The following is a 24,972-nucleotide window of genomic DNA, read 5'->3' as shown; positions in this document are numbered from 1 at the left end:
TGTGATTAAATAAATCTAATCACATGTGATTATATGAATATAATCAGATATGATTTATGTGGACACAATTCATTTTTGCTTTGTCGATTCAATAATGGTTCTCATGTATTTTATCTCATGTGATTATATGTATAATCGTATGTGATTAAGTACATGAGCACAACTACTGAATCGAGAAGGAAAAAATGAATCTTGTCCACCTCAAATCATATGTGATTATATACATATAATCACATGTGATTATATGTATCCAATCATATATGATTTATGTGGATAAGATTTATTGTCACATTCTCGATTCAGTAATTGTTCTTTGTAACTGTAATCATATGTGATTAAATACATATAATCACATGTGATTATATGTACCTAATCACATATGATTTATATGGATAAAAAATAGATGTCTATATAAATCATATGTGATGAGATACATATAATCACATATGATTATATACACGTGAACAACTATTGAATCGAGAACACAAATATAAATATTGTCCACATATGTCATATGTGATTAACCGTATATAATCACATGTGATTATATGTATCTAATCACATAGAATTTATGTGGAAAATATTCATTTTCGCGTTCTCGATTCAGTTGTTGTTCTTGTGTATTTAATTACATGAGATTATATGTATCTAATAAGATATAATTTATATGGACAATATTCATTTTCACATTCTCGTTCAGTAGTTATTCTTGTACATTTACTCACATATGATTTCTGTACACAAGAATCATTTTCACGTTTTGATTCAATAGTTTTTCTTTTTCCACATTAATCATATGTGATTAAATACATACAATCACATACGATTAAATACATATGAAAAAATATTGAATCAAAAATGCGAAAACGAATATTATCAATATAAATCATATGTGATTTGATACATATAATCACATGTGATTAAGTACATGAGTACAAGTATTGAACTGAGAAAGAAATAATGAAATTTTCCCACATAAATCTTATGTAATTAGATACATATAATCACATGTGATTATATGTATTTAATCACATATGATTTTTGTGGACAATATTCATTTTTGCCTTTTTAATTCAATAGTTGGTCTCGTGTATTTAATCACACACGATTTATGTGAAAAAGATTTGTTTTCACGTTCTTGATTCAATAAATCATATATGAAGAAATATATATAATCACATGTAATTATATACACAAGAGCGACTATTGAACCAAGAACATTAAAATAAATTTATGTCCACATTAATCATAAGTGATTAAATACTTATAATCACATGTGATTAAATATATGAGAAAATTTATTGAAACGAAAAATCAAAAATTAATATTGTTCATGTAAATCATATGTGATTGGATACATATAATCACATGTGATTATACGTATCTAATAACATATGATTAAAGTTGACAAAAAATAATTATTGAATCGAGAACACAATAATGACATATGTGATTAAATATATCTAATCACATTTGATTAAATACATCTAATCACATATGATTATATGTATCTAATCACATGATTTATATCGACAAAAAAGAATATTGTCCATATAAATCATATGTGATTACATAAAAATAATCACATGTGATTATATACACATAATCACAGGTGGTGGTGATGGGTGGTGGTGGTGTCTAGTGATGTTTGGTGGTTGTATGTGGTAGGTGTATGCTGGTGGTGAAGGGTGGTGGGGGTCATATGTAGGGTGGTGATTATAGTGGATGACAGGTGGCGGTGGCGAGTGGTGGTGATGGGTGGTGGAGATGTGTGAAGATGATAGGTGGTGGTGGTGGGTTGGTGGTGAGGGTGGTGATGGTGTATGTTGGTTTTGGTTGGTGATGGGTGGTGGAGGCAGGTGGTGGTGATAGGTGGTGGGTGGTGGTGATGGGTGGTGGTGATGGATGGTGGAGGCTGGTGGTGGTGTTGGGTGGTGGTTGGTGGTAATGACAGGTGGTGGTCATAATGGTAGGTAGTGGGTGGGTGGTAGTGATGGATGGTGGAGGTGAGTGGGTGGTGGGTGGGGGTGATGGAGGCAGGTGGTGGTGATCGGTGGTTATGGATGGTGGTGGTGGTGATGGGTGGTGATGGTGGTGGTGGTCGGTAGTGGTGGTAGGTGGTGGGTGGTCGGTAGTGATGAGTGGTGGTGGGTGTGGTGGTTGGTGGTGGTGGTGATGGGTGGTGAAGGTAGTAGTGGGTGGTAGGTAGTGGTGGTGGGTGGTGGTGGCGGGTGGGTGGTGGTAGGTGGTGGGTGGTGATGGTTGTGGAGGGTGCTGGTTGTGGCGGGTGGTGGTTTTGGGGGGTGGTGGGTGGAGGTGGTGGTGACAGATGAGTGGTGATGGGTGGTGGTGGTGAATGGTGATAGGTGATGGTAGTGGTGGTTGGTGGCGGCGGCGGGTGGTGGTGATAGGTGATTGAGATGGGTGAGGGTGGTGATGATAGGTGGTGGAGGTTGGTGGTTATGGTGGTGGTTTTGGTGGGTGATGGGTAGGGGTGGTGTTAGCGGGTGGTGATGGTGGTGGGTGGTGATGGTAGTGGTGGGTGTTAGTCGTGGCGGGTGGTGATAGGTAGTGGTGGTGGGTGGTGGGTGGTGGTGATAGGTGATTGAGGTGGGTGGGGGGTGGTGAGGATGGGTGGTGGAGGTAGGTAGTGATAGTTGTGGCGGGTGGTGGTTTTGGTAGGTGATGGGTAGGGGTGGTAGTGGAGATGGTTGGTGGTGGTCGGTAGTGATGAGTGGTGGTGGATGGTGGTGGGTAGTGGTGGTGGGTGTGGTGGTTGGTAGTGGTGGCGGGTGGTGGTGGGTAGTAGTTAGTGGTGATGGGTGGTGTTGGTTGGGTGGTGAGTGGTTGTGGTTAGTGAGTTTTTTATTTGTTTGTAACAATTAATTAATTTTTATGAATATTATTTTATAGTTTTAATTAAAAAAATTATGTGGTCCAAATTTGTTCTCAAATGTTCTCGCAATAAGAAATGTTCTCGTTTGAACGCTTCCCTATATATATATATATATATATATATATATATATATATATATATATATATATATATATATATATATATATATATATATATATATATATATATATATCATTTTCAAGAAAACATTTTAAAGAATAACTTGTGCCATTCTTCTTAATATTTTATCAGCTTTATTCCTCACTTTGCATAATCGTTTTTTCTGGTTAACCATTTTTCTTAATTTTATTAATCAGCTTTATCCCTCACGTCACTTCTACATAATATTTTTTTTTAACTAACCATTTTTTTTAATTCACCCTCACCCACCTTAATCGAATGTTAAGATGCTAAGAGATTCTTGTGATTCATATGACTATCTAAGATTATATATTTATTATTGTTCTGTTTTGATTATTTTCACAATAATTATCAACTTTGTGTAGCATTAATGAATTTTGTTTACATAAATAATATTTAAGGGCCCATTTTTATATATTTTGCACAAGCCCCTCAAAATCAATGTTGGTGGAGGCGATGTTGTAGAGGTGGCAAACATGGTGGATGCAGCAACATTGGTGGCAATGACAATGACAATGGTGGAAAAAGAAATATTACATTAGGATTGATACTTAGAAACGTATTAAAATCAGAAGCTATTATTTGTCTTTAAAAGAAAAACATGTAAAAAAGATTTTTTTTCATATCTTTTGTGTTTTGGAAAAAAAGTTTTTTTTTTTTTCTTATATGTTTTCCTACACGCAGAAATTTTGACAAAAAAAAAAAAAAAAACAAACACCATGCACCTATTTATTCATGAGGTTGAAACTTAATTACTAATATGTGATATTCGAAGGAGATGAGATTTGTTATCACTTAATTAGACTCTTCAACCATCACATGACAACATCTTATGGGATCAGATCTTTAGACCGTGTGGTGAGTTTTTTTTTTACCAAAACCAAGTAATTACCAAAGGACTTGTAGCCCAACGGTATACGATATTGCTTTCTCTCCTTAAGGTTGAGGGTTCAAGTCCCGTCGTGGACATAAGTGGATTTAAAGACTAGTTACTAGTTTAGGAGGACGATAAATTTTTCATTTCAAAAAAAAAAAAAAAAAGTAATTCTTAGGTAATTAATAACCTACCAGAAATTAATACCTCTTGCGAAGCAAGGAGAAATATCCAAGCCAAGAGTAATTAGAAAGGCGGTTCCAAATATTTGTAATGTAGTTATCCATTTAAATTGGTATGATTATCAATATATAGTAAAAACTAGAAATAGGATTTGGACCCAATGGCCACCTAAAATCACTTGCAAATCCCTAGTCCTCAAACTTGATAGGTTCACATCCACATTGCATCAATACATGAGGCAACAAGAAAAAAAAAAAGTACCAAAAGGTAATGTCAACTTTTTGTTCTGCTTTTTCCCACTATTATAGCTCTTGAGAATCTCACTTATATCATCTGGTGAAGACATGCATACATGCACGTTGCCTGTACATGAAAGGATAGAAGGCTCACTTGGTATATTGAGTCATGTTGTTGACAGTAGTATATATAAGGGTCTCGTTAGGGTTCCAGTCCAACATTTCATTGATCTCTCCAGGTGTAAGCTGATTATCCATGCTTTGATCCACGTATGGATATGATTGTTGATTCAAAGGACCAATATCAAACTCCCTTGTACTTGTTCCTATCACGCCACTGATTGCAGATATTGGTGATGGATTAATGTAACTTTCGGTTCTTGATGCATCATTTCCATGGCTAGACAAAAAGAAAAAAATACTACATAAATTTATGACTTTTGGAGTCAAAATAAAAGTTCAAGATAAAGATCTTACTCTGGATATTGAAACCTTGTCAAAGGAGTCGAGATTTGAAGATAACGGGATTCAGGAGGAGAAAATTCCAACCTAGTGAACTCCAATTTCGTGTTTTCACAATCGTTTGGTTTCTCATTGATGGCTCTCATGGTTTGAGGTGCAATATTATACACATTGTACTCTGGAATACAAGATATAAGGAATTATTACTAGCAATAAATACATGAATCCACACTTAACAGCAAAAAGTAAAACGATTCATGCATATAATCGTAGGGATAAACATGTCACTTGGATGCTGAGATATCCTTCCTCCAAAATTACATTTGGGAAACTAAGAGTTTAGGAGTAAATTAAAGTGTGTTCTGAAAAATATAATCTTCGGGCTGAATGGTCATTTATCCTTACATTTTTGCAATATAAATCAAATATTAACAATATTCATCAACTGTAACGTACGTTATCCTGTAAAGATTAAGTGAAAAAGAAAATAACTATATATAGTTGTCCAAGTTGATTAGTTTTTAACATAAAGCCCATTAAATTAGAAAAAAAAAAAAAGCCTTAATGATGTACATGATGCATATCTAGTTTACCTCCTTTTATGCCAAACCCATTTTTACATCCTTCACATCGGCATCCAACACTGCATCCAACATTAGCCTGTGGGATGAACTTCTTGTTAGGTTTTCCACAGACAACCACAAAATTAAAGATTCAATGAAAAGTAAAGATAAAAGAATGAAAAGTAAAGATAAAAGATTTATGTGGTTGGTGTTACTTCTGCAAGCAAACTAGAGATATTTATTATTAATTTCTGGATGATTTTCACAATTACATCGAGATATATTCTATATACAGAACTATGTATTTGATTTTCACCCTAAAACTATCAAGTATCATATTTCAACCACAGTAATTAGACTTCACAACTCAACACATAATTGTAAGAGTTGATTCATACACAACATTTTTTTTGCCATATACAACAATGACAACATTCTTTTATGCATATTAAACTCTATAAAACATAAATTATTGTGTATGGCAAAAAATTGTTGCTTCCATAATTGAGGGGAAGTAAAGAGAATTAGACATGAACTGAAATCATATACAAGGTAAATAACCAACCTTATAACACTCACAGTACAATTGGAAGCACATTGAATTCTTACAAGTGCAACCCTTTCTGTGTTTTCCTACAACTGGCATCACCTGATTTCCACCCTCCTGTTGGGAACCATTATTCATTAAGAATCAATTAATTAGCATGTAGTTATTATATATAGCCAAGTTTAAAGATCATACATTGTGGCTTCTTGTAGACTGAACAACGGGATGAATCTTGGGGTCAAATGCGAGTGGATCTCTCACTTTTATTTTCTCACGTGCCACCTCAACTGTATCTTCATATTCAACTCGATTGAAGCATTCTGTGCAAGAGCAATCTTCACCACAATAAAATTCACCAGCAAAACAATCACAATAACTGCAAAGGAATGTTCTGATTACCAACAATCGTATTGTTCATGACTTTATAATACAAAAGCATACTGAAATTCTAACTTACAGCTTCACGCACTTGGACTTCTTACACTTGCAGCCCTTACGAAAATCCTTGTTGGTCTTTGTAGCCATTCTGGAGTATTAGAGAAATATTGAGGGAAGTTATGTCTTATGAGAATCACATACAAACTCTGCATGTGAAAAATATAAAAAAAGTAACGTACGTACACTATATAGAACTATCAAGAAAGTGTCATCAACTTCACCAATAACTGGGATTTTCAGCAATGAGTTTACCTCATGAGTTTACAAGATAAGCGTATTAGAAACAACAATTGAAAAAATTGAAAAAAGAAACGCTATATGATCGATGTATGTACTTTGAAAGAAATTGAAAGCTTTGAGGAAAGCGGTGTCAATGATGTCTGTAATGGATAAGTTTCTTCTTGAGAGAGATGGATAAAACCCTAACGCTCACATACTTCCTCATTATGCATCCTTTTTTTTATTACTTTGAAGACTTTAACGGCATGAAAGAAGCTTATAACAAGTCGCAATCTTTTAACAAAAATATTAGAGATAAATATTAGATAAACATAAGAAAAAAATGAGAAGGAATATCCCATGATAAGAACGCGGGAGGCGTACCGGTCTGGCGAAGTTTTGGTGGGAATGCAATTCTTACGAACATTTTTTTTTCTTTGATCGGTTCGGGCTATTGGAAAGTAATTGTGTGCTATCAACAAAGCCAAAGAGTCAATTTAGTCAACCCGTTTTCTTTTTGAATTTTTTAGGGATAAGCATAAAAAGATTATAAAAATTGAAATCCTGAAATTTTGAAAAAAATACTTGGTTTTTGACTCGAAGTCTAAAATCTAACAAAAATTTATCAAAAAAACATTGCAAATGAGAAGTATATATACTACACATGGGTTTTAAAATGTTATATATTTTTTTTTTGAAAAAAATGATATTAAACATTTCCAAATATATATTTTATATACATTATTAAAACAATGTAAAACAAATATATATTAAACACTTTCAAATACACATTTCTTACAAAAATAGAAAAAGTCTTTTTGAAAAGTTTCTTATATAAATAAGAAAAAAACATATTATTATATATTTCTAATAAGTTGGAAATATCTCATTCGAATGGAGAATGACTCTATTTAAGGAAAGAGAAATTAAATTATCTTCTACCTTTTATTCATACGGTTATTCATACCCACTAAAACTATGACAAATCATTATTCAATTTAATTTTATTTGATATATTCCTAATATAGCTTTAACGAGTTAGTTAAAAAATTATGGAATGATGACACTTGTCATAATTTTATTGGGTAGGAACATTTGTAAGCATAAAAAGTAAGAATCAATTTAATTTCTCTTTATTAAATTTAACAATGTTTTCCTTAAGAGAAATTAAATTACCTCCTACCTTTTATTCCTACAATTATTTCCATCCACTAAAATTATGACAAATCACCATTCAATTTAATTTTATTTGATATATCCTCTCTTCTAATAAAACAATACCCAAAATGTCACGTGGCATTCTCCAAGCCCTCTCCTAGCTTATATTGCCGCTCATTTTATCAAAATGAAATTTCAAAATTATCCCTCTGGCCCTTATATGTTCATTTACCATTCAAATATTTTCATATTCAATTTTCATATTTCAATCCGAAAATCAAGAATTTATCTTCTAAATCTTCAATCATCCTCAAATTTCGGTCCCTTGATTAGCTGTGATTTGGATTTCAAAATCCCTAATTCACTCCCTTCAGTTGTAAATCAGTCGCCCCTTAAATATTTCGAAAGCTTGAAAGTTTACTTACACGAGGTGTTAAATTCAAGAAGACGAAAAAGCGACGATAGGTTCTGTATCTTCCTCACATTAAAATCCCAAGATTCTTAATTTTGGAGGTACAACCTTCTCCTTATTCCTCCAAACACTAAATATATTGTGTGTGTTTAACGATGTGTGTGTGTTGATTTCGTAATTCATAGTATCCGATTTCAGTATGACTGATTTCTCTCATTTCGTCACTCTAGAGTCGAGAGCAAACGATATCTGGTACGTTTTTTTTCTTATTTCATCAATCTTCTGATTTCCTCAATTTCCAACCACATAACTCTAAAATAGATTTGAGAAATTTATTAGTTTTACTTCTTTCTAACAAAGATGGTCCGTGAAAAGATAATAAAACTAATTCGTGAAGAGATAATAAAACTAATTTGGGGCTTATTATATTCTTTTTTGTGTTTCAAAGTTTGCTGCTTTAAAGATGCACGCCAAATGCTTGATGAAATGCTTGAAAGAACCTATAAGATTTAGTTTGAATTCATGATTACTATGTTGATTCATTAGTTAAGTTTTCAACATTGAGTAGATATACAAGAACGTAGACTGATTATAAGTTACATCTTCTATGTTTTTAATGTTGGTTGAGACCAGGAATGATGATGGGAGCCATTATCCCAAACGTGCATAATATATTGAAAACTCTATACTACATCAGGTTTCTTGGTATGTCTCTTCCAGGTAAAATACAGTCTTTTAACAAGACTGTGGAATGAATACTAATGCATTTTAAGAACTATTTTGTTCTATTGGTTAGATACTCCTTTTAACAAGTTTGATTTGGAAAATAGGTAAAATTGTTTTGTGCATATTTTAATGATATGATTTATCCATCTCAGAAAACCTCATTTAAATCTTGGAACATTTAGACATGTCGATCATGGACAGACAACACTGACTAATGCAATTACAAATGTTGGACTCCTTGACCCTGGCGCTTACTCCATGTTCTCTTTGTTATTTCTCTCTTATGTTCAAAAGAAATCATATTTTATTTGGGAGTTCGATTTTAGTTGGCTAAGCTATGTGCTTTCTCTAGGTGCTGGCAGATGAAGGGAATGTAAAGGCCATTGCCTTCTAAATATTAATCGCATTGATGATGACCGTAATATTACCTTTTCAGTTAAATGCAAGACATAGGAAAGAAAATTGTTGTTGTTTTATATAATGATTCTTTCTTCTACAATTTACTAAGGCTTGATGTACGAACGTGTAACTTCCCTTATATTTTTCAGATTAAACTGGTTGAAATTGGGTACATATATGAGATATTAGTTGTTGATTACCAAATATTTGTTTCCCGTCTACTAATGAAATGAAGGTTTGAATTTTCATATGTTTTAACAGTAGATTAACAAAAATCATCTTGGTTTTAGTCGCAATGAAGGGAATGTTGATAAGAAGGTCATGGTTGAAATTGGTTAAGAAGCTAAGCATATGGAGAGATAGGCATGTTAAAGGAATTGATGTTCTTTTTGTATGGGTAAGTGTTTTTTTGGGTCAGAGTAGTTTAATTTCTATAAGTTTAAGTTTTGATAGAAATATGATGTATTAGCTTATTTTTTACTTTTTGGAATACTTTTCTATGATAGAAGAAATGTACATTTCATTAATTTATTTACTAAAGTATCCCACTTTCATTTCTACGTGTTATCAATTATGATATGGATCTCAGGGTACTTAAAGATCTGGCATTTTGGGCAAGGGTGTTGTCAACTTAGTTGATCAAACTTCTATCAGCTTATTTTCTTATTTTGTTTGTATTTGATCAATACAAATTATTAGTCAATTGTACAAGTAATTAAAATCTCACAGATCATGTGCTCCTTCGATTTATATGTTAGTTTCTTCTTGATTGTTTTGATGGGCATTTCTTTAAATTTGTTTGTGATTAAAATTCATACTTGATATTTTTTTACATATCAATACTAAGTTTTAACATCTGCTTAAGTATTTTGTGGATGTTAGTTGTGGTAATAGTTGATTGTTACTTATATTAATTGCCTAAAATGTTATATATAAAGGTTTAGCACTTAGTTATTGTTAAACAATTGATTATATAAAAAATATTTATTATTTTTATATTAATCGGTAAATAATAAAAGAAAACGAGAAAGATGAAAAAGAAATTGGGTAATTACTTTATTGTTACTTGTATAATTGCTAAAAAACGTAATTAGTTTTCCAAACTTATTTTTTATATTAAACAATTAGTTATATGAAGTATGTTTCATTTTTGTATATATTCATCTAAGAAGGACAATAGTTTGACTTATTTGATGTAAACATTTCAATGAGAAAAAATGATAGTTGCATGTTATATCATTTAAAAATATTTTCATTCACCAAAAATAAGCTAAAAATATTTTCATTTAGTTAAAAAAATATTTTCCTTCTTCAAGGAAGAATAAGTTCTTTAGGTTCATAATCTTTTGACACATTTGACAAAACATAGTATTAATGACAAATATTCAAAAGGGTAAAAAATATTTGTCAAACATAATGGATATTTTAAATTTGCTTTACTCTAATAACGTATAGTACACAAGTTATGAATATTGTTTTTCCTTTTTAATCGTGGTTTCCACGGGTTTAAATTTATTATAAGTCGTTTAACACAAAAATATGTTGCATTATACAAACTCATGACTTTTATAAAATAGGTGGATTTACATGTATAATTAAATACTTACAAATTACAAAGTTATTAAAAAAATACAATATTTCAATTCATAAGTTTTTCTAAATTAATGATATATTATTTTATTATATAATCAATTTTTTTAATTCTATTTAAAATTATGATTCGTGGGTTCCACGGGTTTTAACCTAGTTCCTAATATAGCCTTAATGAGTTAGTTAAAAAAATATGAAATGATGACACTTGTCATAATTTTATTGGGTAGGAACATTTGTAGGCATAAAAAGTAGGAATCAATTTAATTTCTATTAAACATGATATCGTATCATTAACTTTTTTTTTTATAATAAATAAAGAAAAAATATTAATTATATATATATATATATATATATATATATATATATATATATATATATATTCTTTATGATGATACACTTAGGGTCTATAAACCAAAAAATAATATTATTATTACATCATTTTATTTGTACATTTTGTTGCGCCCTAGGATTCGCCTTCCATCAGTTGTGAGGGTTAATTGTTAACGACTCTTTCACGATTAATCAACCTGGAGACTACAAACAAATTTGTAAGCTAATTGGTCGGGAGGAGATCCCAGACCAACGCTCCAATGATAAAGTCAGTAACGATCCTGAGAAGATAGATTGTGAGTCGAAATGAGGCTTAATATGATGTGTGAATTGGTATGTACCTTGTAGAGTGATTCTGGTCACTTAAATATAGTCGATATTAGGAGGTTACAAGATCTTCATATACCGAGCAGGTTTTTCATCTTGTCGCATTAATGGTCGTATGCCCGAAGGTACACTTTTATGTACTTACTAGCCGTTTAACAGTTGTTTCTCGTTGGTCAAAGGATCCATCGGGTCACGTATCCCAATACAGGTTGTTTTCTTTGAGTCCTAATGTACTATGACACTTTTGTGACGTTATCTCGTACCTTAGTCCTTATTTTCTATAGTATGGTACTCGTGCATAGTTCGGTATGTATATGGTTCGGTAAATATCTAGTTCGATACACACTAAGTTCGGTGTATACTTTCTACAATAGCTATCTAGTTCGGTGTATACTTTGTTTGGTAGCTATCTAGTTCGGTATATACCTTGTTTGGTATAGTGAGGGTATGGACGTAGCCTCGGGCTAAACTATATATTAAGTCCCCCCCACCCCATTTGGATTGTTGCTTTTTTCCAAACGTAACAATTCAAACTTAAAAGCCTTGCCAAATAATCGTTAGCCGGATAAGGATAGACACCTTAATTGAATTTTGACATAACGGTTCGGCGGCTTCTAGCATTCATCATTGCATATGACTGTATCTTCAAGTCTATTTCATTTAAAGTGTCTAAAGTGTATACCTGCCACTTTGTCTATTTCATCAATGTAGCTTTACTTGGTTCCCTATAAATACCCTTCTTGCTTGGTTATTTTTCTTCACCGCCTGTGATCGTTTTTAAATTGCTCTTCATTTTCCTCTTGTTGTTTTCACTTCTTCGTTTCATTCTCTCATGGCTAGAAAAAAGTTCATGTATTCACACCATGAATTCCAAAATTACCTCTAAGAAGCTCCATGATATCATGAAAAACTATCCTATTGATCCTGAATTCAATTAGCGTTTGCCCGAGCCTAGGAATGCCATTGTTGACGCTTCAAAAGGTTTTGTTGGTGTGTACCGGGTTTTCTTTAAATCATGTCTGAGATTTCCCGTATTTGACTTCTTGATGGCAGTACTCGACTACTATTATCTACGCATCATTTAAATAACCCCAATGGTTTTTGGAAAATCATTTTCTTTGTGATGATATGTTCCGCCATAGATGTTATGCCTTCTGTCACCCTATTTCGCCATTTCTATGTTACTATGTCTAATGGCGATTGGGTATGTTTTTCCCTTCGCCATGGCTTGTTGAAGATTTGTGACGGCCTTCCTACTTCTATAAAGTATTGGAATGAAGAGTTCTTCTTCGTTCATGCCTCCAATTTTGTTGTGCGTATCTTTTATGGTGCTACTGCTGACAGGGTTGCCGACCCTTCTCCTGATTTATCTCTTGAAGAACAAAGTATTGCAGGTCGTTTATCAGAGAACTTTGTCAAATGGGTAGATCCTAAAGATATAATGCTAGGTATGGTGGGGATAATTGTAACGCCCGTAGACCAGGGCTAGTCAATTTAGAGACAATAAGCATCAAAAATGGCTTTTTTATGGAAGATTATTTAGAAGGATTAATCTTAACCAAGTTATAGTATATGTCACAAGGTTTCCGAAAATATAAAGAACGCCGAAATCCGAGTTATAACGAAGAAGTTATGATCTGTCGAAGTTTCGCGACAGAACCGGCACGACACAACGCGACGTAAATAGTGAATTTACGATAGAGCGATATTTGGATTTAGCGATCTAAACGAAAGTCGTAGAATACGTTAAACCAAGAGCGTGCATGAAAAGAACGCCCAAATCTGACTTCGTATGAGGAAGTTATGATTTTTCGAAGTTTCGGCTTAGCAGTGTACAGCCCGAAGTTCGAATATGAGATCGAGCGATATTTAGCCGAAACATTCTAAACGAGAATCGAAGATCTCGTTGATAGTAGTCCAACGGTATCGAAAACGGACGTCAGATGAAGGAGTTATGAATTTCTAACGAAGTTTTCCTGTCCCGGCCTACTAAAAATAATATAATAAAAATATAATAAAAATAAATCAAAACTAGCAGATGGAGTCTAAACGAGAGTTGTAGAGCATAATCTCACCTACGCGTGGATATAAAGAACGTCGAAAACAGAACTCGTATGCGAAAGTTATGATTTTCTGAAGTTCGGGGCGTGAACCCCAAAGCTGTGTCAGGGACCACGACGTGAAAACAGTGTTCACGATGTGAACTGACTTCTGACGCCTTCTGGAGCCTGACAGAGCAAGTGGACCGATGACGCATGCAATGACGTTTATGCCCACGACGTTGGAGCACTGTTCACGACGTGAAAATCAAGAAAACAGCCCTATAAATAGATTTGAAGGGGCAGCCGTTTGTGTTTGCCAAATCTCTTCTCTCTCACCAGTATTACATCGATTTACGGGCAAAGAAGTACCCCCGAAGCCCCGGTATCATCCCGAGACCCGAAGTGAGTCCCGAAGCTCCGAAGATCCCAAGAAGAAAAGAGTTTCTGAGCCGAAGCTCTGCCCGCGAGAAGCCCGGTGTGTGAAGAGATCACAGTTTCACCGAAGAATTTCTGCTTTAAGAGCCGTAGTGATGTCCGATCATTGTATTATCAAGTGAGTGTGTAGTTACTTTCTTCTAACACATAAATATGAAGTATTTGCTATGAAATACGTGCTATGTGTTATGTATTGTTTGTTTATTTGAGATGGGTGTGGAATGGATGTTTTATACAGGTTTTGAATGATTTAAACCGTATATGTATTTTATATCTACAAATATGTTGGGTAGAACATGGGTAAATGAAATATCTGGTGACTATGAGACGTAGTGCCTATTGTGTAAACCCTGGTGACTATGAGACGTGGTGCCTATTGTGTAAACCCTGGTGACTATGAGATGTGGTGCCTATTGTGTAAACCCTGGTGACTATAAGACGTAGTGCCTATTGTGTAAACCCTGGTGACTATGAGACGTAGTGCCTATTGTGTTAACCCTGGTGACTATATGACGTAGTGCCTATTGTGTAAACCCTGGTGACTATGAGACGTAGTGCCTATTGTGTAAACCCTGGTGACTATATGACGTAGTGCCTATTGTGTAAACCCTGGTGACTATGAGACGTAGTGCCTATTGTATAAACCCTGGCGACTATGTGACGTAGTGCCTGTTGTATAAACCATGGTAGCAAATGGATTTTGTGCCAATCCCTTAAGTCAATCCTTAGGAATGAATGAATGAAGGATAATTGACTCTTAGGGTAAAGCTTTAAGAAACAGAAGGAGATAATGGGGATGAGTAATTTGGGTTGATTGTCTGATGATTAAATATAATATAATATCTTACTGTGGGTTGAAAACTCTATATGCTCACCAGGCTCTCAAGCCTGACCCACTCAGTTTTCTTTGCATTACAGGTAATGGCCCAAGGGTATAAGTTGGTGGACTTGACGAGAGATTTTGGATTATAGATCAGTAGTTATAAATAACTGTTGTAAGGTCTATTTTATATTGTTTATGCTTTTGGTCTGTATCGGAACATGACATCCCGAGATTTTGCTATTTAATGAAAATACATTTTTTTAAAGAAATGCTTTGATAAGTTTTTATCATATTTTGTTTTGGGAACAAATTTCACAACTCTTTTAATCAAAGGATTACTCTGATTTTATAAAACAAAGCATAAACAAATCGGTCTTTTCTGGCCGTGAAATTGGGGATGTCACAGTAAGCTCTTAATTGAAAATTTTGGGGAAAAAACCCACGGAAACCATAGCGGTTTGTGAAATTACTCTATTAGAGCGGTTACATAGGAAATTCTTGGTTGGTTCTTCTTTGGTTACCGAAGAAGTATATGTACCTATATCTCCTTCTTCGTCAGAATCTAGCACTGATTCTTTCATGAATCCTTTTTTTTTTTTCAGAATCTACAGCGCCAATGGCCCCTTCTCTAACAAAGAAACTTTTGAATGTGGAGATTGGCAATAGGAGACCCCCATATTCTTCTACTATGGTGAATCTTAGGAACTTATCGTCTAAGAGGAAAGGTGGGGTAGAAGCGGAAAAAACCCTTTCCTTGGAAGGTATAATAAATTAATCTAATAATGTGATCGATCTCTCCCCTCCCAAATGGAAGTGGTTCGGTCGTGGTGATGATTCAAAAAATTATGGTCTGACGAATTTGAGCACCAAGCCTTCAATGGAGGCATCAAATCCTGACTTTCCCTTATAGACAACCTCGAATGTTGAACTTCATGATTTCCCAGTGACGTCTACCCTAGAGCTGAAGCATGTCGAGGAAAACATTCCCGAGTCAGACAATGGGGTATTCCCTTTTGACGTTCATCCTCATCTTGATTCTGATAACATTCCTCTCATCGATTTATATAATATTCCTCTCATTAATTCTATCAAACCAACATCGGAGAACAAACCCTCATCTGTTCTTTCTGCTATGTCTGTTTTTCAAAAAAAGCTTTTTGCTTCTGGGTTCGGTCATTTTCAAGCATCTAACATTGAATCAATAACCATGACCGTAGACTCCCTTCCTTCCAGTTTAGATGCCCCTGGCAGTTCCATCTTCATTCTTAGGGAGGAGGGAGTCGTTCCCTCCCAACCCACCGAACCCACTGCCACATCAATTTTTCTCTTTTATTTTTCTTCATCTTTCCGAACCCACAACACACGGAAATCCTATCTTTTTGAACCCACTCAATTAAAAAAAAATACAAAACAACTAAGGTACAAGTTTTAAAACACATGGTACAAGAGAAAATAAGAAAGAGAAAGTAGATAGAGATGATGAAGTGGGTTGGTGAAACCAATCAACCCACTCGTTGAAGCGGGAGTGGTACCGCCGATAACTCTATTGCTAATTAAGATTTTACATTTCATTGTTTTGTATTTTTTTAATTGAGTGGGTTGAGTGGGTTCAAAAAGATAGGATTTCCGTGTGTTGTGGGTTCGGAAAGATGAAGAAAAATAAAAGAGAAAAAGTGATGTGGCAGTGGGTTCGGTGGGTTGAAAGGGAACGACTCCCTCCTCCCTTATGGAGATTTTGGATACTGCGACCTTGTTTGTGGATAATGCTCATCTTGACTCACCTGTCCGTGCTTCTAAGAGTTCTTCAGATCTGATTGGTATGTTTTTCCTCCTATGTTATTCATTTATTCCAAGATTTCTTGTTACTTTTGGTAATGATAACTTTATTTTTACATTTCAGTTTTACATTCTTACGATAAGGATGCTCCTATACCCACGATTGTTACACTTGCAACTTCACTACCTCAATTTTAACATTCTTTTTTCCAGAACCACAGTTCCCAAGAGTCCAGAACTTTCAACCATGTCAGATGAAGACCACCTTGATAAAGCTTGTTCCTTCTTCATGGAAATGATGTATTTACTGAATGAATTCCCTGCTCACACGCAGATACGTGGTGAAATTCTTGTGAACAAGCAGATTAGATTTGAGGAGGTTTACATGCATTGAAAGGTCTGCATACTAGTCATGAACAATTGAAAGAAAAATCTAAAAAAAACTTTGGGAGGAGTTACTAGGCTTGTCTGAGAGGAATAAGCATTTGTTGATTGACAAGAGTGAGAGTGTCCGTTGTCAAGACGAGTTGAAGAAAATGAATCAAGATCTTTGAATTAAATTTGGTAATATGGTTGGCCAATACTTAGAAGCGAGTAAGGAGCTAGAGGAAAAATCCCAAAAGTTCGATTCTTTGAAGCTTCGTTATACCGAAAAGGTATCACAGCTGGAGTTTGCTTGCTCTGACAAGGACGTGCATATTAAATTGTTAGAGGAGGGCTTTGCTGCTCACAAGGTTCTTATCACCAACAAAGAGGCTAAGATCATGTCCCTTGGTGAAGTCCAATCCTCCATCAAGCAAAATGAGTTGAAGCATTAAGCAGTGTTCGAGGGGTATCTGTTTGCTCTTTAATGGGTGATAAAGGAAGGTATTCCTTCATTCGTTAGGGTTGTACTAAATTCTCCGGATTTTGGTAATGTCAACACCGCTCTTCAAACTGCGGCTATCTAACTTGGGTTGCATCAAGCGTGCATTGAAATGAAATAAAAGTGTATTGAGGCTTTGGAAGGAAAAAAGTGTTATCTATTCTTATCCTAATGCTCAGTGTTGAATCCTCGACCACTTTGCTGATATGATAACTTATAAGTATTCCTTGTTCGGTATTGTGGAGGGGGATAAGGTAGATGTGAATCTGTTGAAAGATAAGTTGAAGGTGTTGGAGCAGCCGTAATGATACAAGTGCTCGTGTTTGACTGGGCTGGGTTTTTTTTTGTTAGGTGGAATGTGTAACTGTTGTTTTCTGTTTTGATATATTTGAATTATGTTTCCTTCTTGTTGAAATTATTATTTTGATATGTAAGCCTTCTGGATGATGGTATCAAACAGTATTACACAAGTATATCTACATATGTGTGTTTGTGACTTTTATATATCAATATGAGCTTTTCTGCCTAGAACCCCCTTTATATATTGCTATTGAAACTACATTTTAGCCATAATACTATTGAATTTAGAAAACTGAGTATCTTAAATAACATCATGCATTTTATTTGAGTGGTTTAGCCCTCTAAGGTTGTATGATCTTGATTGACACAGAGACGTGATACTATTTTAAGCTTTCAATTCGAGAGGTCGATCTTACGAAATTGCGATGTTTTAATTGATCCTAGATCATAATCTTGAAACCTATCATGCGAAACCATGATTTAGCAGCCAGTGAGTTATTAAGAGCCATGTACTATACTAATAATTATGTTGAGTCGTGGTTCAATGAATCCTGGCATCTTGCAAGGATATCAAGCCATATGTTTTTAAGGTGTATAGTTCGGACAGATTATAATATTGAACCATGATTTGGCAGACCACAGTACCCTATAATACTGATACATAAGCTAGAAAAACTTATGGTTCATATTTAACCTGAGAAGTGAAAATCAGACGGAATGGATAGAGTATTCACAAGGGTAGTCTTCTAAACCCACTTTTAAATACCTTATCTCATATGTGAATGTTTATTGCATGTTTGTTTGTTTGAGAAAAAATTTGCAGCATTTCTCCTTAGCTCACAAGTATATACATAAATATATACCGTGGGAGCAAAGAGAAAATGACAACCATATTTTTCTTATACAAACAATCATGCTACACATTGGCATCCTAAATGAGATAAAGTATTCAAAAAGCAGTCTCAAAATAGGGACAACCCAAAATTAATTTTTAAATCTATTTCGATCGGGTATTTCTAGGCTCTTGATAATTATAAAGAAAATAATTAAACTAAAAGTCGATTATTCAACGTTTTCCATACTTTTGTTAATTATAGCATCATACTTTTGTTTGTTAATTAATTATGTCATCATACTTTTGTTAATTACAACATCATACTTTTGTTTTCTATTATAACATCGTACCTTTAAGAGCAACATACTTTCATTATTTTGTTTATTAAAGTGTTCTATTTTCAATTCTTGTTCATATTTAGAGTATTTAGAGCATCTTGTTTTTGTTTTTTTTTAATTATAGCATTGTTCTTTAAACGTTTGTTTTTTTCTATTATAACAATTTACTTTTTTTTTAATTATAACATTGTACCTTAAACAATTATATTACCTAATTTAGCTAAAATCATAATGATTACAATTAAATCATTAACAAAATTAAGCATTGTCAAACCATATTATCATGAAAATAAAAACATATTAAGAACTTAAGCACTTTACAATACAAAACCAATAGAAACTATTCATTAATCATTCACTTACAAAACAAACTAAGCAATTACCATGAAAATAGAAACACATTAAGCACTTATTAATTAAGTATTTATCATGAAATTAAATACAAACACTTTAACTTATCAATTAGGCACTTTATCAAATAAACCTAAACAACTAACACAATCATACATGTATATAATACATCCAATTCCAATTCTAATTTCATATAATTATGCAATAAATCTAAATGAGATAAACTAATAAACTTAAACACTTTACATTTTATACATCCAATTCCAATTTCATACAATTATACAATACATCTAACCACAAAATCAAACAAATTATACCCACTTCTAGTTTCATATAATTATACAATACATCACAATGAGCATTAACATAAGAAAAAAACATATTCCAACCAAAATCAGGAAAAAAAACTGAAATCAAAACCTTACCTTCAGCAGTGTAGGTTGCTGAATCACCGGAAGGAGATGTAGATGTCGATGGTGGTGAAGGGCCGACCATGGTGAAGGGTTGTGAAAGGAAAAGGGAAAACCCCCAAAGTCGGAGTAAAAAACATGAGCAATCACAAACAAAGAAGAAAAGAAGGACCTAGAATCATACAAGCTCGTCGCCGGTAAAAGGGAGTGATCGGTGGCCTTGATCGCCGTTGAGAGATCAAGAGAGAAAGTTGAGTGCGACACTGCTGCAAATGAACTCGGTCGAATGAATTTTGTTGAGGTTAAACCCAATGTCGATGACAGGTCGTCAGTATAGGGTTAAAGAAAATTATGTCGTATTGTTTTTCTCGTATAAAAAAATAAAAAAATTTATATTTGTCAACGACTTATCACCGGGATAGATTTCATGCAGATTGCCACATCTTATGCTGACGACTTGTCGTCGAGATAGCTTTCCCAAAAATGACATTGTTTTTCAATTTCTGCACCACAGAATATAAATAATTTGAAATTATAATTTTTGTAACCTATACCGACGACAAGTCGTCGACACATGTTTTGAGAAAACAGCATGAAGACTTGTTTTTCCTGCCGAAGCTATGGTTACAACAAGTCGTCGACATATATACCCATATATACCTAGTTCAAACAAACTTGGTCAACCCTATACCGATGACATGTCGTTAAAATAACCTCATTTGTAGCAACGACTCATTTCGTTGGCATAAATGTCGTCAACACAAGGTGTTTTTCCTGTAGTGAAGTATAACATGACATATATTTGTTGTGAAATCGTTTAGGGTCCGAAAATTCTAGTACTTGTTGAAGGCCAAAGAGAAGGAAAGCATAGGAACAACTACCAAAGATAGGGACATTGTACCAAAAGTGTTCGAGTTATAGAGCAAAACAAAGCAACAATACTCGGGGAAGGCTCATTGAAGAAAGGGGTGGAGCAAGGATGCTCTCTTGCTCCAATCTACATGCTTCGATCGATAGTGAAAACTCAAATCGGAAGGGGGTTAAATCCATTAGTTGGGTTTTAAAGATGTGAAGTGAAACAAAGCAGATGCTAAAGAGTTCCTTCGTCTTATTGGGTATGAGTTTGAGAAAGAGAAGGAATTGAAGGCTCCATTACTAGAAACAATAAAGAGAAGGCGCCAAGGAACTCAATTCCCAAACCCTTTTATTAGTTCCATCCCTTCCCCTACATCTGCTAATCGCACACTCTCATCCTAGATAAGCTTATCCTTTGCTCAACATCAACCCATATTGATACCCCCATCTGCGCCCATACTTTCAACCTATTGCAACTCCCACTCAGTCTGAATAATAATCCTAAACTGCCCCACCAACTACCTAATTTCCCAATTTAGGTTTTCTCTATTGCCTCTATTACCAAACACCATTAGAAGAAACATGAAGATTTACTGTATAAGCTAAGATCAAGTTTTGTTATTTCGTGAGAAAGGTGAAGAAAAGCATTGGTGAGATGTTGCAATCAACAAGATTTTTTTAAGAACCAAAGAACCATCAAAACTATGGTATTTGACTAAGCTACCAATCAAGAACAAAGTACCATAACATGTACAAGGAATATATGAACACCATCCTTAAAGATGCAGTTGATATGGTAAGCGACTCCGGCGATCGCCCAAAGCCTATGTCTCTATGGGGCCCAATTTTTTAGAATATGTGGTGTGTGTGTATGTGTATATATATATATATATATATATATATATATATATATATATATATATATATGTTTTTATATAATATTTATGATTTTGGGAGCCTATTTTTCTTTTTGCTATGGGCGTACTATGTCATCGGCCCTGACAATTGAGCAAAATGTACACGGAGATGGCTTCCCGCCGCCACCACCACCACCACCACCACCACCACCACCACCACCACCACCACCACCACCACCGCAACTATATAGGTCATCAAGATCACCACCATCCCTGTCAAGCTTTTGAAAAGGGAGTCCACAAAACAGTTTCATAACTCCAATATCAAGTTTCCATTGGTGCTCAAGAAGTTTATGCAACCAACCACTTACAAGGCTTGAAGCCCTAATCTGTTTAAGTTGCATAATTGGATGTTTGTTTTTTAGTCGTTGCCATTTTGATTTTTGTTTCGAGACAAGGTTATTTCCTGTTAGAGATCTTCGATATTTGACATTTTGATAGATTAAAAAAAAACAAAACAACTAAAGACATGCTGGAATGGTTTTATGCACATATGGGATTATTATTATTATTTTTTTATTTTGCTTATGTTTTTTGTCAAATGGTAAAGCCATGAACAATATTAACAAATAAATAATACATGGGTCTTTCTAAATATAGATAAATAATATGTTGAGCTTGTATTTTGCTCTTTCTTTAAAAAAAATGACATAGACCATATTTACAATTTCTCTAGGATATATGAGCTTTGACAACTGGTTGATAAAATCCAGCGGTTATTTTTGTAACCGTATGAACAGAATTCGCACCACCCGCACTTCGTTACCGAGGCTTACCTTTTGTAGCTTCCCGCCTTTTTTATCAGTCTACATTACTTTTTCTGATTGTATACTTCTTTGCTCTGTTTCTGCTAAAAGTATATCGATCTTAGTTTAGGGTTTCAAGAATCATCGACTCTTCTTCTACGCTGATCTTTACGTACCTCTTTCATCAAAGAAATCCACTGATTTCCAGGTAAATGCAGTTTAATCCTACATTTAGCGTTTGAATTAGTTTCTAATAACCCTTATCCTGTAAATCCGTAAATCTTTGCCGATGATGATTCGAGTTCTTGGTGAAGTTTTTTGTCATTTTCTTTTTAATTTTGAAAGGCTGTTCTTGTTGAAATTGATTGCATTTTCTTCCCAATTCTAGCGATACCATGAAGAAGGATTAATGGAGGAATGTTTTTAATTCATAAATCGATACAGTAGATAAAAAGGGTTAATCGCCTGAGATATATTCCATATGCGTAAATTAAGCTTTTGATTATACAATTAGGTCAACAGGAACCTAAACACTGAGTTTGTGACTCAGACATCTCAAACGAAACCCCCAAAAGGAAATGTTTTTCTTCATCTTTCCTGTTAGATTCGTTTATCTTGATGAATTCTTATATTCATGTGTTTCTCTAACTGTTTCAGAATGGCTACAAAAAGAAAAACTGGTCCTCCTAAGCAATGCACGATGTCGTAATACCAATTGCTTGAAAATGTAAGTCAAAATTTAATTATGGCAACAGCCAAATCTTATTCCCCTTTAATTGTGTTGCTATGACCACATTCACTAAATAAAAAATTACAGAAGTTTAAGAACTAAACTATATGAGTTTTTTAACGCCAACACGTACTTTAATTTGCAGTTATTGTGGTTGCTTTGCTGCTGAAAGTTATTGTAGCGAAGTTTGCTCTTGCAAAGAATGCTTCAATCGACTTGGTTATAAAGATAAGGTTAATGAGGCACATGAAGAAGCACTAGAGAGAGAAATCCATATGCATTTTCCACCAAGGTTCACTTTCTTAAGTAGTTTAATTATGATCTTTAAAACTTAGCTTTACATGCTAATTAATGCATGGATCCATAATACGCATGCATGCATAATGATTGTCAACAGGAGGGTCAAGATCATAGGTTGATGCCAACTTTAGAGAAACACAAAAAAGGTTGCACGTGTAGGGTGAGAATGTGCATTCAGGAGTCATGTAAGTGCTTTAAGGTATGTTATAAGTTGTTCAATTCATGTTAGATTCAATATTTACTACTTTATAGGGTTTTGACTAACTTTTTTGAGTAAATCCCAATAGGCTAAAGTGGGATGTGGGGGTCATTGCCTTTGTGTAGGATGTGAAAATGTTCATGGCAAGAGAGGGGATTATAACTTTGATCATAAGAAGATTGACTCTGATGAGGTTCCTTTGGATCAACTTGAATCTTCTAATTAACCATGACATGATGATAGGAACAAGTACAAGGGACGATGACTATGAGATCAAATTGAATTCATGAATCGGTTTACACCTCAAGATTTCAATAATGCAAAACATGATGATAAGACTTTGACTTGTTATAATACATTCACATTCGATTCATATTGTAAGTAGTGTCAAACCATTAAGATTTTGACGTGTAATAATACATTCTCATCTAATCCCTTTGGATGTATTAGTTAGTATATTTTGAAATATTAAAATAGAATGAGAGGACTAGCATTCCAACTTATGAGGCGAATAACACTTTGCAAATAATTGCAAGGATGACCATCGATGTTTATGCCATTCAAAAGAAAATACATCAAACTTTCTCGTATATATGCTACATATCTAGTTATTATATTATGGTTTCTATACAAGCCTCCTTAACTCCAAAACTTCCATTTAAAGAGTCGATCCTTAGGAAAAAACATATAGTTAGGGCAATAATAATAATAGTACTATAATAGGTATTTTAGTGACAAAATTGCAAGAATGGTCCTGTGGTTAGGTGAAAATTGTCACTTTGGGCCAAAAACGTTTGGACTAGCACTCATGGTCCAAAGGTTTTCATTTTCTTGCTACTTTGGTCCAATTTACTTTAAATTTTTCTGTTATGACGATTTTGCCCTTGGTTTTTTCCTTTTCCAGTTTTATTTATTTATTTAAATTCTTTAATATTTAAAAGAAAATAAAAAATACTCTCTCTCTGTGTGTGTGTGTGTGTCGTTCCTCCTGATCACCAGAAAATCCCAGCAACAACCGAATTTGTTGCCTTCTTCAGCCCAACCTCTCGTCTTCCTTCCATTTTAATGGCAGACTGACCCAATAACCACCAAACGACCGCCATTGCCAGCTGAAGCAAGTCTCAGATCGCAAACAAGGTCGTCGGCACTGTTCACCGGAGAAGAAGAACCAACGACAACCACTATTTTCCCTCCTGTCTTCATCTCTTTTCGACCCTCAAGCAACTTCCAGTCGTTCTTCCTAATTCTTCCATCGATCTCAGGTAACCATTTTTCTTTTCTGTTTAGAACACACCCTATTCATCTTCTTTGAATGTGATCCCGAGTTCCTTTTCAGTGTGTGTATTTAACCCATATCTCAAAGTTTGATTATGGAGCAGGTTTTGTAGGTGCCACCTCTGATACCAGTGATGGTTATGAATCAACAGTAGGGGCAAGATCAGTTTTCGACTTAGCTTCTTCCAAGACCAGTTTGCAACCCAAATTAACTCCTAATCAGACAGATCTAGCCTCGTTTCCCCCCAATTTCCATTCATTCATGCTCAAG

The 24,972-nt window shown here is 34.3% G+C and overlaps 1 protein-coding gene across 1 annotated transcript; it reads right to left on the bottom strand.

The window, feature by feature from the left end:
* Positions 1 to 4,268: 4,268 nt before the first annotated feature.
* On the bottom strand, positions 4,269 to 6,600 carry LOC145118581 (protein tesmin/TSO1-like CXC 3). Its single transcript, XM_079054278.1, has 7 exons — positions 6,524 to 6,600; positions 6,360 to 6,428; positions 6,098 to 6,278; positions 5,921 to 6,019; positions 5,386 to 5,452; positions 4,808 to 4,970; positions 4,269 to 4,730 (listed from the first exon to the last, which is right to left on the bottom strand). The coding sequence occupies exons 2-7, from the start codon at positions 6,425 to 6,427 to the stop codon at positions 4,481 to 4,483; spliced, it is 828 nt and encodes a 275-aa protein (XP_078910404.1). The 5' UTR covers position 6,428; positions 6,524 to 6,600; the 3' UTR covers positions 4,269 to 4,480.
* Positions 6,601 to 24,972: the final 18,372 nt, after the last annotated feature.

The sequence above is a fragment of the Lactuca virosa genome, chromosome 6 (genome assembly GCF_052849685.1).
Source record: "Lactuca virosa cultivar CGN04683 chromosome 6, Lactuca_virosa_CGN04683_v6, whole genome shotgun sequence".
NCBI classification, from domain to species: domain Eukaryota; kingdom Viridiplantae; phylum Streptophyta; class Magnoliopsida; order Asterales; family Asteraceae; genus Lactuca; species Lactuca virosa.
Note: the sequence above shows the minus strand (reverse complement) of the source record. Positions and strands in the feature narration are given on the sequence as shown.

What these genes read in the sequence shown, in the direction of transcription:
- LOC145118581 (XM_079054278.1), bottom strand. Translation starts at nt 6,427, where the DNA reads ATGGCTACAAAGACCAACAAGGATTTTCGTAAGGGCTGCAAGTGTAAG. An exon ending in AAGTCCAAGTGCGTGAAGCT is followed by an intron (nt 6,279 to 6,359) that starts GTAAGTTAGAAT and finishes ATTCCTTTGCAG; the next exon opens with TTATTGTGATTGTTTTGCTG. An exon ending in TGGGTTTGGCATAAAAGGAG is followed by an intron (nt 4,971 to 5,385) that starts GTAAACTAGATA and finishes CTTGTATTCCAG; the next exon opens with AGTACAATGTGTATAATATT.